Source organism: Diorhabda sublineata, chromosome 4 (genome assembly GCF_026230105.1).
Source record: "Diorhabda sublineata isolate icDioSubl1.1 chromosome 4, icDioSubl1.1, whole genome shotgun sequence".
Taxonomy (NCBI): domain Eukaryota; kingdom Metazoa; phylum Arthropoda; class Insecta; order Coleoptera; family Chrysomelidae; genus Diorhabda; species Diorhabda sublineata.
The window spans coordinates 35,514,549-35,531,393 of record NC_079477.1 but is presented as its reverse complement, the minus strand read 5'-3'; the positions used below and the strand labels follow the sequence as shown (position 1 = coordinate 35,531,393).

Here is a 16,845-nt window from a genome sequence, read left to right as displayed (position 1 = left end):
TACGAGTATTGTGACATTTCGAGCTATACAGGATGTCTCAAATATAACATTTGTTTAAATTAAAAGACCTATATTCGAATTGTTTATTTTTACGTGGCGAATCTTTTTGGAATTATAAATATTTTATTAAAAATAATGTAAAAATATCTAGTACACCCTGTATATTTTCAAACTATCGGATAGAACTCCTAGTTTTCTATTAAAATGACTTTTTTAAGAGGAAAATAAATTTATTTGGGTAAAAAGTCAATAAAGCGATTTTTAAATTTTTTATTTTGGTATACACCTCGTATATAGGATGTGAACGTGTCAAATACGAGTATTGTGACATTTCAAGCTATACAGGATGTCTCAAATATAAGATTTGTTTAATTCAAACGACCTATATTGAAATTTGTTTATTTTTACGAGGCGAATTATCATTATTTCATTATTTTAAATGGGACATCCCGTATATTTTCATTGTATTAGTTAGTAATATTCGTTTTCTATCATAGGGCATAAAAGGTTTCCCATACCTATCTCAAATCTTTTTGGAATTGTAAATATTTTATTAAAATTAATGTAAAAATAACTAATACACCCTGTATATTTTCAAAATATTAGATAGAACTCTTAGTTTTCTCTAAAAATAACTTTTTTATGTCAAAAATGAATTTATGTGGATAACAAGAAAATAAATCGAATTTTATATTTTTAATTTTGGTGTTTACCTCGTATATAAAGAATAATTGGATTTTTTTTCGTTTGGGGATGCGAAACTTTTTAATTTTAAATACGTCGAAAATTCATGATTTTTAAAAATTTTTTTATCAAGTAAATATTTTTTAATTTTTACTAAAACCGGTCCTGGGTTTACATCGAAGATTGATTGATTAAAATTATAATACATTTAACTACGCATGCGTCGATATATACTTCCCGATTATTTTCAATTGCAGCTCGCACACAACGTTGCCACGTTTTAATAAAATTCCTAAAGACTAACGATTTTATTCATGAATTATATAAAAAATCTATTAACACGTTTACTGACGAGTTTTAAATTTTCTTTTTTTCTTTTCATTTTCAGAATATTTTGTTTTCTTTTTAAATTTTTTTGGTTCAATTTTGGAAAGTCATTTCATTCAATTTTTTTGAATATTCTTCAGTTACTTGGAATTGTTTTTCAAATTTTTTTTCAAAAATCTTCATTTTTTGAGATTTTTTTTATTTCTTTTGTTGAATTTTCAAATTAAAATATAAAAAAAAACAAAAATTTCAATATTTAAAATTTATTAAAAATAAAATTAAAATAAAAATTTCCCATGATTAAAAATTTCTAGGAGCATTGATAAAATGTCCATTTTGAAAAGAACACGTTATGGCGTAAATATTCGAGTTTTATATAATACAGGGTCTACCGAAATTTCATCGATTCCATTTGAAAAAAACTCTTCGATCACGTCTCATATTAAAAGGTAATCGACTCTCCGAATAAACCTTCGGTACCGTAAAAAGCTGAGGCTCCATCGGCGACTTGGCAACCTTTACGTGTTTCCAATAGCAACCCAACTTACCTGACAACATATTCTGAAATTTAAATAAAACATTTTTCAACAAATATTAAATAATATAGAACTTAACCTAACTAAATCTTATCGTAATTAGCCTTAACCTAACTTAAACATAACTAAACCTAACCAAACCGAAATATTAGTTAAAGTAACCAAATCTAAACATAATTAAGTAAACTTACCTTGAGCTTATCTTGGTCTAACTTAAATATATCTTGACCTAACTAACCCTAAATGTAACTGAACTTAACCCAACGTAAATATAACTAAATCTAACCAAACCGAAACATTAGTTAATGTAACCAAATCTAAACATAATTAACTAAACTTACCTTGACGTTAACTTGGTCTAACTTAAAAATAACTTGACCTAACTAACCTTAAATGTAACTGAACTTAACCCAACGTAAATATAACTAAATCTAACCAAACCGAAACATTAGTTAAAGTAACCAAATCTAAACATAATTAACTAAACTTACCTTGACGTTAACTTGGTCTAACTTAAAAATAACTTGACCTAACTAACCCTAAATGTAATTGAACTTAACCGTACGTAAATATAACTAAATCTAACCAAACCGAAACATTAGTTAAAGTAACCAAATCTAAACATAATTAACTAAACTTACCTTGAGCTAAACTTGGTCTTACTTAAAAATAACTTGACCTAACTAACCCTAAATGTAACTGAACTTAACCCAACGTAAATGTAACTAAATCTAACCAAACCGAAACATTAGTTAAAGTAACCAAATCTAAACATAATTAACTAAACTTACCTTGAGCTAAACTTGGTCTTACTTAAAAATAACTTGGCCTAACTAACCTTAAATGTAACTGAACTTAACCGTACGTAAATATAACTAAATCTAACCAAACCGAAACATTAGTTAAAGTAACCAAATCTAAACATAATTAACTAAACTTACCTTGAGCTTAACTTGGTCTAACTTAAAAATAACTTGACCTAACTAACCCTAAATGTAACTGAACTTAACCCAACGTAAATGTAACTAAATCTAACCAAACCGAAACATTAGTTAAAGTAACCAAATCTAAACATAATTAACTAAACTTACCTTGAGCTAAACTTGGTCTTACTTAAAAATAACTTGACCTAACTAACCCTAAATGTAACTGAACTTAACCCAACGTAAATGTAACTAAATCTAACCAAACCGAAACATTAGTTAAAGTAACCAAATCTAAACATAATTAACTAAACTTACCTTGAGCTAAACTTGGTCTTACTTAAAAATAACTTGGCCTAACTAACCTTAAATGTAACTGAACTTAACCCAACGTAAATATAACTAAATCTAACCAAACCGAAACATTAGTTAAAGTAACCAAATCTAAACATAATTAAGTAAACTTACCTTGAGCTTATCTTGGTCTAACTTAAATATATCTTGACCTAACTAACCCTAAATGTAACTGAACTTAACCCAACGTAAATATAACTAAATCTAACCAAACCGAAACATTAGTTAAAGTAACCAAATCTAAACATAATTAACTAAACTTACCTTGACGTTAACTTGGTCTAACTTAAAAATAACTTGACCTAACTAACCTTAAATGTAACTGAACTTAACCCAACGTAAATATAACTAAATCTAACCAAACCGAAACATTAGTTAAAGTAACCAAATCTAAACATAATTAACTAAACTTACCTTGAGCTTATCTTGGTCTAACTTAAATATATCTTGACCTAACTAACCCTAAATGTAACTGAACTTAACCCAACGTAAATATAACTAAATCTAACCAAACCGAAACATTAGTTAAAGTAACCAAATCTAAACATAATTAACTAAACTTACCTTGAGCTTAACTTGGTCTAACTTAAAAATAACTTGACCTAACTAACCCTAAATGTAACTGAACTTAACCCAACGTAAATGTAACTAAATCTAACCAAACCGAAACATTAGTTAAAGTAACCAAATCTAAACATAATTAACTAAACTTACCTTGAGCTAAACTTGGTCTAACTTAAAAATAACTTGACCTAACTAACCCTAAATGTAACTGAACTTAACCCAACGTAAATGTAACTAAATCTAACCAAACCGAAACATTAGTTAAAGTAACCAAATCTAAACATAATTAACTAAACTTACCTTGAGCTAAACTTGGTCTAACTTAAAAATAACTTGACCTAACTAACCCTAAATGTAACTGAACTTAACCCAACGTAAATGTAACTAAATCTAACCAAACCGAAACATTAGTTAAAGTAACCAAATCTAAACATAATTAACTAAACTTACCTTGAGCTAAACTTGGTCTAACTTAAAAATAACTTGACCTAACTAACCCTAAATGTAACTGAACTTAACCCAACGTAAATGTAACTAAATCTAACCAAACCGAAACATTAGTTAAAGTAACCAAATCTAAACATAATTAACTAAACTTACCTTGAGCTAAACTTGGTCTTACTTAAAAATAACTTGGCCTAACTAACCTTAAATGTAACTGAACTTAACCTAACCAAACCGCACCATAATTAGACTTAACAAAACTCAAAGATAACTAAATGGAACCTAACTAAATCTAAATTTGACTTATCTTAACCTATCTTGAACATAACCCAACTTAAATGTAACATAACTTAAACTTAACCTAGCTAAATCTAATTTAGAGATAAATTAACCTAAAAATGTCGACTTACATTGTACTTATAAAGATCGTCAGTAATAAATTTTACGCCATTGGGACAGATTAAAACGGCCTTGTACTTCCCGGCTGTTCTATGACTTGCGTACGTCGCCGAGCTCAATTGCTCTAATGAGTTCGATGGTTCGTTGTACAAATTATCTGTAAAATAATACGAAAACAATCGAAATTATCGATATTAATAAGCCCGAACGTATTTAGGGGTTAAATTCAATGCCCGTTGGATCATACAGTCCGTGTGGCGGTTGTTTTCCGATTTTTTATTCGACCGTTATTATTTACGTTAGAATTCGATTTTAGAGAATAAAAACTCACCTCTGACGTCAATACTGAAATGACAGAACGCTCTATTTCCAGCCTCGTCGTTGGCTACGTAAGTTATGTGATGTAATCCAGGTCCGAACTCGCTTCCTGGCTCCTGCAAATCGACGAAAAAAATGACACGGAGTTAAATTATCGAATAAAATAAAATCTTACTCTCGTTTTGTAAATCTTGGAAATTCCGACGTTGTCTTGGAAAATCGGTTCTTTCCAGTAGACGATGGCGGTTGTTTCCCCGCTATGAAGGCGTCTCTCGACGTTGTCCGGGCATTCCGCCACTGAAGGCGGCTCTTTATCCAAAACGTTTATGACCAATTTACACGATGCGGTCCGGTTAAAATCGGACGACGAAGCGGCTATGAAATTTAATTCAGACCTTCCGGCGGGGAGGACGGTTTCCAATCTGGTACCCCAAACCGGTCGCGAAATGACCAAACTGCAATGAACAGAATGGAAAAAAAATTTTCGTAAACAAAAAATTATCTACCCACTTCCAATCGGCGTTCGTTTCCGGCTTCGGTATTTTCACTAACATCTGCTTTTCACCTTGGGGCAGGACAAAATCCATTCGTCCTTTATTAGGACAGGTAACGTACGTATTATCCGGCGCTGCAAAACGGTATTTTCAGTTATTTTGCCAAGAATTCCAAGTAAAAGTCAAAAGGAGTTAGATTTGGACTATAAAATAACCACCAAAACGTCGATTCGATGGAAAACGAGTTATTTCTTCATTTATGACGATTTTTATTTGATATTTGCTTTATTTAGAAGGATTTTGATATATAATAGTCACTGGGGATCAAATCTGTGCCTTAATATGGCCACCAAATCATCAATTCGATGAAGAACAAGCAAAAAATTAGATCTAGTTTAGTTAATCCTTTAGTAATGTCGATTATTATTTGATATTGTGTTATTTAGAAGGATTTTGATATATAATTATCACTGGGGATCAAATCTGGGCCTTAATATGGCCACCAAATCATCAATTCGATGAAAAAACAAGCAAACAATTAGATCTAGTTTAGTTTATCCTTCAGTAATGTCGATTATTATTTGATATTGTGTTATTTAGAAGGATTTTGATATATAATTGTCACTGGGGATCAAATCTGGGCCTTAATATGGCCCCCAAATCATCAATTCGATGAAAAACAAGCAAAAAATTAGATCTAGTTCAGTTAATCCATCAGTAATGTCGATTATTATTTGATATTGTGTTATTTAGAAGGATTTTGATATATAATTGTCACTGGGGATCAAATCTGGGCCTTAATATGGCCCCCAAATCATCAATTCGATGAAAAACAAGCAAAAAATTAGATCTAGTTTAGTTAATCCTTCAGTAATGTCGATTATTATTTGATATTGTGTTATTTAGAAGGATTTTGATATATAATTATCACTGGGGATCAAATCTGGGCCTTAATATGGCCACCAAATCATCAATTCGATGAAAAAACAAGCAAAAAATTAGATCTAGTTTAGTTTATCCTTCAGTAATGTCGATTATTATTTGATATTGTGTTATTTAGAAGGATTTTGATATATAATTGTCACTGGGGATCAAATCTGGGCCTTAATATGGCCCCCAAATCATCAATTCGATGAAAAACAAGCAAAAAATTAGATCTAGTTTAGTTTATCCTTCAGTAATGTCGATTATTATTTGATATTGTGTTATTTAGAAGGATTTTGATATATAATTGTCACTGGGGATCAAATCTGGGCCTTAATATGGCCCCCAAATCATCAATTCGATGAAAAACAAGCAAAAAATTAGATCTAGTTCAGTTAATCCATCAGTAATGTCGATTATTATTTGATATTGTGTTATTTAGAAGGATTTTGATATATAATTGTCACTGGGGATCAAATCTGGGCCTTAATATGGCCCCCAAATCATCAATTCGATGAAAAACAAGCAAAAAATTAGATCTAGTTTAGTTAATCCTTCAGTAATGTCGATTATTATTTGATATTGTGTTATTTAGAAGGATTTTGATATATAATTATCACTGGGGATCAAATCTGGGCCTTAATATGGCCACCAAATCATCAATTCGATGAAAAAACAAGCAAAAAATTAGATCTAGTTTAGTTTATCCTTCAGTAATGTCGATTATTATTTGATATTGTGTTATTTAGAAGGATTTTGATATATAATTGTCACTGGGGATCAAATCTGGGCCTTAATATGGCCCCCAAATCATCAATTCGATGAAAAACAAGCAAAAAATTAGATCTAGTTCAGTTAATCCATCAGTAATGTCGATTATTATTTGATATTGTGTTATTTAGAAGGATTTTGATATATAATTGTCACTGGGGATCAAATCTGGGCCTTAATATGGCCACCAAATCATCAATTCGATGAAAAAACAAGCAAAAAATTAGATCTAGTTTAGTTAATCCTTCAGTAATGTCGATTATTATTTGATATTGAGTTATTTAGAAGGATTTTGATATATAATTATCACTGGGGATCAAATCTGGGCCTTAATATGGCCACCAAATCATCAATTCGATGAAAAACAAGCAAAAAATTAGATCTAGTTTAGTTAATCCTTCAGTAATGTCGATTATTATTTGATATTGAGTTATTTAGAAGGATTTTGATATATAATTATCACTGGGGATCAAATCTGGGCCTTAATATGGCCACCAAATCATCAATTCGATGAAAAACAAGCAAAAAATTAGATCTAGTTTAGTTAATCCTTCAGTAATGTCGATTATTATTTGATATTGAGTTATTTAGAAGGATTTTGATATATAATTATCACTGGGGATCAAATCTGGGCCTTAATATGGCCCCCAAATCATCAATTCGATGAAAAACAAGCAAAAAATTGGATCTAGTTCAGTTAATCCATCAGTAATGTCGATTATTATTTGATATTGTGTTATTTAGAAGGATTTTGATATATAATTGTCACTGGGGATCAAATCTGGGCCTTAATATGGCCACCAAATCATCAATTCGATGAAAAACAAGCAAAAAATTAGATCTAGTTCAGTTAATCCATCAGTAATGTCGATTATTATTTGATATTGTGTTATTTAGAAGGATTTTGATATATAATTGTCACTGGGGATCAAATCTGGGCCTTAATATGGCCCCCAAATCATCAATTCGATGAAAAACAAGCAAAAAATTAGATCTAGTTTAGTTAATCCTTTAGTAATGTCGATTATTATTTGATATTGAGTTATTTAGAAGGATTTTGATATATAATTATCACTGGGGATCAAATCTGGGCCTTAATATGGCCACCAAATCATCAATTCGATGAAAAACAAGCAAAAAATTAGATCTAGTTTAGTTAATCCTTCAGTAATGTCGATTATTATTTGATATTGAGTTATTTAGAAGGATTTTGATATATAATTATCACTGGGGATCAAATCTGGGCCTTAATATGGCCCCCAAATCATCAATTCGATGAAAAACAAGCAAAAAATTAGATCTAGTTCAGTTAATCCATCAGTAATGTCGATTATTATTTGATATTGTGTTATTTAGAAGGATTTTGATATATAATTGTCACTGGGGATCAAATCTGGGCCTTAATATGGCCACCAAATCATCAATTCGATGAAAAACAAGCAAAAAATTAGATCTAGTTTAGTTAATCCTTCAGTAATGTCGATTATTATTTGATATTGAGTTATTTAGAAGGATTTTGATATATAATAGTCACTGAGGATCAAATCTGGGCCTTAATATGGCCACCAAATCATCAATTCGATGAAAAACAAGCAAAAAATTAGATCTAGTTTAGTTAATCCTTCAGTAATGTCGATTATTATTTGATATTGAGTTATTTAGAAGGATTTTGATATATAATAGTCACTGAGGATCAAATCTGTGCGTTAATATGGCCACCAAATCATCAATTCGATGAAAAACAAGCAAAAAATTAGATCTAGTTTAGTTAATCCTTCAGTAATGTCGATTATTATTTGATATTGAGTTATTTAGAAGGATTTTGATATATAATAGTCACTGAGGATCAAATCTGTGCGTTAATATGGCCACCAAATCATCAATTCGATGAAAAAACAAGCAAAAAATTAGATCTAGTTTAGTTAATCCTTTAGTAATGTCGATTATTATTTGATATTGAGTTATTTAGAAGGATTTTGATATATAATTATCACTGGGGATCAAATCTGGGCCTTAATATGGCCACCAAATCATCAATTCGATGAAGAACAAGCAAAAAATTAGATCTAGTTTAGTTAATCCTTCAGTAATGTCGATTATTATTTGATATTGAGTTATTTAGAAGGATTTTGATATATAATAGTCACTGGGGATCAAATCTGTGCCTTAATATGGCCACCAAATCATCAATTCGATGAAAAAACAAGCAAAAAATTAGATCTAGTTTAGTTAATCCTTTAGTAATGTCGATTATTATTTGATATTGAGTTATTTAGAAGGATTTTGATATATAATTATCACTGGGGATCAAATCTGGGCCTTAATATGGCCACCAAATCATCAATTCGATGAAGAACAAGCAAAAAATTAGATCTAGTTTAGTTAATCCTTCAGTAATGTCGATTATTATTTGATATTGAGTTATTTAGAAGGATTTTGATATATAATTATCACTGGGGATCAAATCTGGGCCTTAATATGGCCACCAAATCATCAATTCGATGAAAAACAAGCAAAAAATTAGATCTAGTTCAGTTAATCCATCAGTAATGTCGATTATTATTTGATATTGTGTTATTTAGAAGGATTTTGATATATAATTGTCACTGGGGATCAAATCTGGGCCTTAATATGGCCCCCAAATCATCAATTCGATGAAAAACAAGCAAAAAATTAGATCTAGTTTAGTTAATCCTTCAGTAATGTCGATTATTATTTGATATTGAGTTATTTAGAAGGATTTTGATATATAATTGTCACTGGGGATCAAATCTGGGCCTTAATATGGCCACCAAATCATCAATTCGATGAAAAACAAGCAAAAAATTAGATCTAGTTTAGTTAATCCTTCAGTAATGTCGATTATTATTTGATATTGAGTTATTTAGAAGGATTTTGATATATAATTATCACTGGGGATCAAATCTGGGCCTTAATATGGCCCCCAAATCATCAATTCGATGAAAAACAAGCAAAAAATTAGATCTAGTTCAGTTAATCCATCAGTAATGTCGATTATTATTTGATATTGTGTTATTTAGAAGGATTTTGATATATAATTGTCACTGGGGATCAAATCTGGGCCTTAATATGGCCACCAAATCATCAATTCGATGAAAAACAAGCAAAAAATTAGATCTAGTTTAGTTAATCCTTCAGTAATGTCGATTATTATTTGATATTGAGTTATTTAGAAGGATTTTGATATATAATAGTCACTGAGGATCAAATCTGGGCCTTAATATGGCCACCAAATCATCAATTCGATGAAAAACAAGCAAAAAATTAGATCTAGTTTAGTTAATCCTTCAGTAATGTCGATTATTATTTGATATTGAGTTATTTAGAAGGATTTTGATATATAATAGTCACTGAGGATCAAATCTGTGCGTTAATATGGCCACCAAATCATCAATTCGATGAAAAACAAGCAAAAAATTAGATCTAGTTTAGTTAATCCTTCAGTAATGTCGATTATTATTTGATATTGAGTTATTTAGAAGGATTTTGATATATAATAGTCACTGAGGATCAAATCTGTGCGTTAATATGGCCACCAAATCATCAATTCGATGAAAAACAAGCAAAAAATTAGATCTAGTTTAGTTAATCCTTCAGTAATGTCGATTATTATTTGATATTGAGTTATTTAGAAGGATTTTGATATATAATTATCACTGGGGATCAAATCTGGGCCTTAATATGGCCCCCAAATCATCAATTCGATGAAAAACAAGCAAAAAATTAGATCTAGTTCAGTTAATCCATCAGTAATGTCGATTATTATTTGATATTGTGTTATTTAGAAGGATTTTGATATATAATTGTCACTGGGGATCAAATCTGGGCCTTAATATGGCCACCAAATCATCAATTCGATGAAAAACAAGCAAAAAATTAGATCTAGTTTAGTTAATCCTTCAGTAATGTCGATTATTATTTGATATTGAGTTATTTAGAAGGATTTTGATATATAATAGTCACTGAGGATCAAATCTGGGCCTTAATATGGCCACCAAATCATCAATTCGATGAAAAACAAGCAAAAAATTAGATCTAGTTTAGTTAATCCTTCAGTAATGTCGATTATTATTTGATATTGAGTTATTTAGAAGGATTTTGATATATAATAGTCACTGAGGATCAAATCTGTGCGTTAATATGGCCACCAAATCATCAATTCGATGAAAAACAAGCAAAAAATTAGATCTAGTTTAGTTAATCCTTTAGTAGTGTCGATTATTATTTGATATTGCGTTATTTAGAAGGATTTTGATATATAATAGTCACTGGGGATCGAATCTGGGCTCTAAAATGGCCAACTGAACATCAATTCGATAAAAATCGATCCATAAATTAGATCTAGTTTAGTTAATCCTTCAGTAATGTCGATTATTATTCGGTATAATGTTATTTAGAAAGATTTTGATACATAATAGTCACTGTGAATCAAATCGGGACTACAAAATGGTCACCAAAGCAAAAATTTGATAAAAAACAAGACAGATATTGGATTTAGTTGCGTTATGTCTACATTTTACTACGTTACTCTTCCGTGTAGCGTTATTTAGAAGGACGTTGATGTATTTTAATCATTGGGTATTAAATCTGGTCTATACGATGGCCGAAATCCAAAATAATTGCATTAAATCGAGCGGCTTCCTCATAAAAATAATTTCCGTCATTAAATATACTCACTTTTGATACAGGAGCCGTACAAAACGTCCGACGCGACAGCGGGCGTCCAATTCATATTAGAATCGCACGTATAATTACCGATTCCTTCTTTCAAAGTAAAACCTTCGCGACAATAGATGGCGCACGATTCTCCGATATAAGTCCTACCGGAATTACAAACACCCGGTATATACCAACCGTTTCGGATAACTGGTAATTTGGGACAAGTCGCCACTGTAAAAAAAACGTTTTTTTTTCTCTAATATATACGAGGGTTTTTCGGAAATTTGTCTCACCCAAACAAATTTGATCGTCGTTTTCCCATTTTCCCGTTTCTGTACAAATTTTCTGTTTATTTCCTTTTAATTTATATCCTTCGTTACACCAGACGTTACATCTAGTACCCGCTGGTACTTTATCAAGTTTTTCCTCCCAACACCTGACGACGCCGTTCACCGGAGCCGGTGGTGGTTTGCAATAAACCACCCTAGATGGTCGGCAAGACTTACCATCCCTCTGGAACGTTTTAATAATAAAAAAAAACGGTTTTCCGAAGTATAATTACACCTAGTACCAACCTGTAGCTTATATCCTTCGGGACAACCGCATTTAAACCCCCCCATAAAATTTCTACAAATCATTTCGCAGCCCCCATTATCAATCGAACATTCGTCGACGTCCACGCAAGTTTTATTCCTTGTTCGGTCTAATTTCAATCCGACAGGACACGTACATTCGTACGACCCCGGTAGATTCTTGCAACCGTGCGAACAACCGCCCTTATTCACCCTACATTCGTTAATTTCCTTACAAACCCTACCGTTGGGTCGCAGAATATACCCAGCGGGACAAAGACATTTTCGTTTACCCCCTTCGCTACGACAAATATGCGAACAACCCCCGTTGTTTTTCGTACACGGATCCTCGTCCTTGCAGGTTTTATCTGCAATGAAAAAAAAAAATAAATCGAACGTACTTAAATGCGGTAGATAAAGCGGTTATATTACCGAATAATTTGTATCCCGGCGGGCAGGTACATTTCGGTACGCCTTGTAGATTGACGCAGCCGTGCGAACAACCCCCGTTGTTTACGAAACACGGATTCGATTCGACGCAGTACGTTTCGTTTTTTAATCGGTAACCTTCGGGGCAAGAACAGATTCTCGCTAATGAGGTCGAATTACATATGTGGGAACAATTTCCTGTAAATAGACGCCATTTTATGGTTGAAATCGTGTTCGCGAGACGTGAATTCGGACATTACAGAGGCTATGTTCAAAGATACAGTCAATTACCATATTGGAAACCCCTTTCTCGGTCTATAGAACGTGTATGGGGCTATTACAGAGGCTAGTTTCACCAATAAATATTATTCGGGGGGTTATTACAGAGCCTATGTTGAAAGATACATTCGAATTTCGTCCATTATCATATTTGAAATCATTTATGGGCATATAGAACGTGAATGGGGCTATTACAGAGGCTAGTTTCGAAAAATTATACTGGAAACCCATTTCCGGGAGTGTGGGGCTATAACAGAGGCTATGTTCAAAGATACAGTCAATTACCATATTGGAAACCCTTTTCTCGGTCTATAGAACGTGTATGGGGCTATTACAGAGGCTAGTTTCAACAAGAAATATTATTCGGGGGGCTATGTTCAAAGATACATTCGAATTTCGTCAATTATCATATTTGAAATCATTTATGGGCATATAGAACGTGAATGGGGCTATTACAGAGGCTAATTTCACCAAGAAATATTATTTGGGGGGCTATTACAGAGGCTATGTTCAAAGATACATTCGAATTTCGTCAATTATCATATTTGAAATCATTTATGGGCGTATATAACGTGAATGGGGCTATTACAGAGGCTAGTTTTACGAAAGAAACGTGATAAAGATTAAATTAATGATCTAATGAATGTAAATCGGGTCATTACAGTGGCAATTTAACAAAAAAACATGCACTTACCGTTATTAAGTGAACAAGGATCTGTTGGTACACAATTTAACGAACCTTCCAAGGCGAATCCCTCAGGACACGAACATTCCACTTCCCCTTCTTCATCGCTTGAACAAAAGTGACTACAACCCCCGTTGTCCTCCAAACAAGGGTTTTTAACCGAGCAATGCGTTAAATTGTGTAATTCGTGAGTTTGAGGACACGAACATGTTCGAACGCCTTCTTTAAATGCGCAATTATGCGAACAACCCCCGTTGTCCTCCAAACAAGGGTTTTTAACCGAGCAATGCGTTAAATTGTGTAATTCGTGAGTTTGAGGACACGAACATGTTCGAACGCCTTCTTTAAATGCGCAATTATGCGAACAACCCCCGTTGTCCTCCAAACAAGGGTTTTTAACCGAGCAATGCGTTAAATTGTGTAATTCGTGAGTTTGAGGACACGAACATGTTCGAACGCCTTCTTTAAATGCGCAATTATGCGAACAACCCCCGTTGTCCTCCAAACAAGGGTTTTTAACCGAGCAATGCGTTAAATTGTGTAATTCGTGAGTTTGAGGACACGAACATATTGGAACGCCTTCTTTAAATGCGCAAATATGCGAACAACCCCCGTTGTTTTCGGTGCAGGGATCGATTTCCGTACAAGTTGTGGAATTGACGAGTTCGAAGTTTGAGGGACATGCGCATCTAACCGCCGAATTCGCGTTAATGCAAATATGGCTGCAACCGCCATTATCTGTCGAACAAGGATCAAGTATATAGCAATCCTTGTCTTCTAGGATGTGCCCTTCGGGGCATTCGCATTTGGCGGTACCGTTTTCGTTGACGCATCTGTGTGAACAACCGCCGTTATCTCCCCAACAAGGATCCGTCATTATACAAGTCCGGTTATCGTTTTTTAATGTGTAATTTTCCTCGCATGCGCAGAAGTACGAACCCCGAGTGTTTATACACTTTTGGCTACAATTCCCGTTGTCAGTTTGACATTCGTCGATGTCGACGCAAGTCACGTCGTCTGATGAAAGTTCGAATCCTTCGTAACATGAACATTCGTACCCACCTAAGAAAATTCAAGTTATTATATGAGAAAACAGTGAAAAAAATGATAAAACAATGTATTAGATGATAAAACAACGTATTAGATGATAAACCACCGTTTTAGATGATAAAACACCGTTTTAGATGATAAAACAACGTATTAGATGATAAAACAACGTATTAAATGATAAAACAACGTATTAGATGATAAAACACCGTTTTAGATGATAAAACAACGTATTAGATGATAAAACACCGTTTTAGATGATAAAACACCGTTTTAGATGATGAAATAGAGGTAAGAACTATTTGAAATACGTCTAATAATGAAAAACTGTCAGGGAAATCATAAAAGAATGTGCAGGAAACGTATTAGATGATAAAACAGTGTATTAGATGATAGAACAACGTATTAGATGATAAAACAACGTATTAGATGATAAAACACCGTTTTAGATGAAAAAATAACGTATTAGATGATAAAACAACGTATTAGATGATAAAACACCGTTTTAGATGATAAAACACCGTTTTAGATGATGAAATAGAGGTAAGAACTATTTGAAATACGTCTAATAATGAAAAACTGTCAGGGAAATCATAAAAGAATGTGCAGGAAACGTATTAGATGATAAAACAGTGTATTAGATGATAGAACAACGTATTAGATGATAAAACAACGTATTAGATGATAAAACAACGTATTAGATGATAAAACAACGTATTAGATGATAAAACACCGTTTTAGATGATGAAATAGAGGTAAGAACTATTTGAAATACGTCTAATAATGAAAAACTGTCAGGGAAATCATAAAAGAATGTGCAGGAAACGTATTAGATGATAAAACAATGTATTAGATGATAGAACAACGTATTAGATGATAAAACAACGTATTAGATGATAAAACACCGTTTTAGATGATGAAATAGAGGTAAGAACTATTTGAAATACGTCTAATAATGAAAAACTGTCAGGGACATTATAAAAGAATGTGCAGGAAACGTATTAGATGATAAAACAATGTATTAGATGATAGAACAACGTATTAGATGATAAAACAACGTATTAGATGGTAAAAAAATGTATTAGATGATAAAACAACGTATTAGATGATAAAATAACGTATTAGATGATAAAACACCGTTTTAGATGATAAAACACCGTATTAGATGATAAAACACCGTTTTAGATGATGAAACACCGTATTAGATGATAAAATAACGTATTAGATGATAAAACATCGTATTAGATGATAAAACACCGTTTTAGATGATAAACAAGGTATTAGATGATAAAACACCGTTTTAGATGATAAAACACCGTATTAGATGATAAAACACCGTTTTAGATGATAAAACAACGTATTAGATGATAAAACACCGTTTTAGATGATAAAACACCGTATTAGATGATAAAACACCGTTTTAGATGATAAAACAACGTATTAGATGATAAAACACCGTTTTAGATGATAAAACACCGTATTAGATGATAAAACACCGTTTTAGATGATAAAACAACGTATTAGATGATAAAACACCGTTTTAGATGATAAAACACCGTATTAGATGATAAAACACCGTTTTAGATGATAAAACACCGTATTAGATGATAAAACACCGTTTTAGATGATAAAACAACGTATTAGATGATAAAACACCGTTTTAGATGATAAAACAACGTATTAGATGATAAAACACCGTTTTAGATGATAAAACACCGTATTAGATGATAAAACACCGTTTTAGATGATAAAACACCGTATTAGATGATAAAACACCGTTTTAGATGATAAAACAACGTATTAGATGATAAAACACCGTTTTAGATGATAAAACACCGTATTAGATGATAAAACACCGTTTTAGATGATAAAACAACGTATTAGATGATAAAACACCGTTTTAGATGATAAAACAACGTATTAGATGATAAAACACCGTTTTAGACGATGAAATAGAGGTAAGAACTATTTGAAACACGTCTAATAATGAAAAACTGTCAGGGAAATCATAAAAGAATGTGCAGGAAACGTATTAGATGATAAAACAATGTATTAGATGATAGAACAACGTATTAGATGATAAAACAACGTATTAGATGATAAAACAACGTATTAGATGATAAAACGACTCATTTAGATCTCTCCGTTACCTTGATAATTGACGCAAATATGTTCGCATTCGTGTAAATCTTCGTTTTCATCGCATTCGTTTACATCCACGCAGAATTTATCCCGTTCCAAAACGAAACCCTCCCTACAGCCGCATTTATAAGATCCCACCACGTTTACGCACGTCTGCGAACAGTCTCCGAGCAAAAGACATTCGTCGATGTCTTCGCAAGTTTTGTTATCCGAACCTACAACAAAATAATCTCCCAGATTTTGGCCGGTTGGTGTCGGAAGGGGGAATTTTTT

At 32.2% G+C, this 16,845-nt stretch overlaps 1 protein-coding gene across 1 annotated transcript in view; it reads right to left on the bottom strand.

Moving 5' to 3' along the window:
- Nucleotides 1–1,304: 1,304 nt before the first annotated feature.
- The window catches only part of LOC130443477 (extracellular matrix protein A), a 33,882-nt gene continuing 18,341 nt past the window's right edge, over nt 1,305–16,845 (bottom strand). The window contains exons 5-15 of the mRNA XM_056778136.1: nt 16,581–16,787; nt 13,393–14,445; nt 12,423–12,617; nt 11,994–12,358; nt 11,712–11,931; nt 11,437–11,649; nt 5,060–5,177; nt 4,725–5,004; nt 4,563–4,665; nt 4,243–4,388; nt 1,305–1,572 (exon numbers count right to left, since the gene is read on the bottom strand). Coding sequence (XP_056634114.1) covers nt 1,411–1,572; nt 4,243–4,388; nt 4,563–4,665; nt 4,725–5,004; nt 5,060–5,177; nt 11,437–11,649; nt 11,712–11,931; nt 11,994–12,358; nt 12,423–12,617; nt 13,393–14,445; nt 16,581–16,787 — 3,062 coding nt within the window. The 3' untranslated portion in view covers nt 1,305–1,410. The remainder of the gene's footprint in view (nt 1,573–4,242; nt 4,389–4,562; nt 4,666–4,724; nt 5,005–5,059; nt 5,178–11,436; nt 11,650–11,711; nt 11,932–11,993; nt 12,359–12,422; nt 12,618–13,392; nt 14,446–16,580; nt 16,788–16,845) is intronic.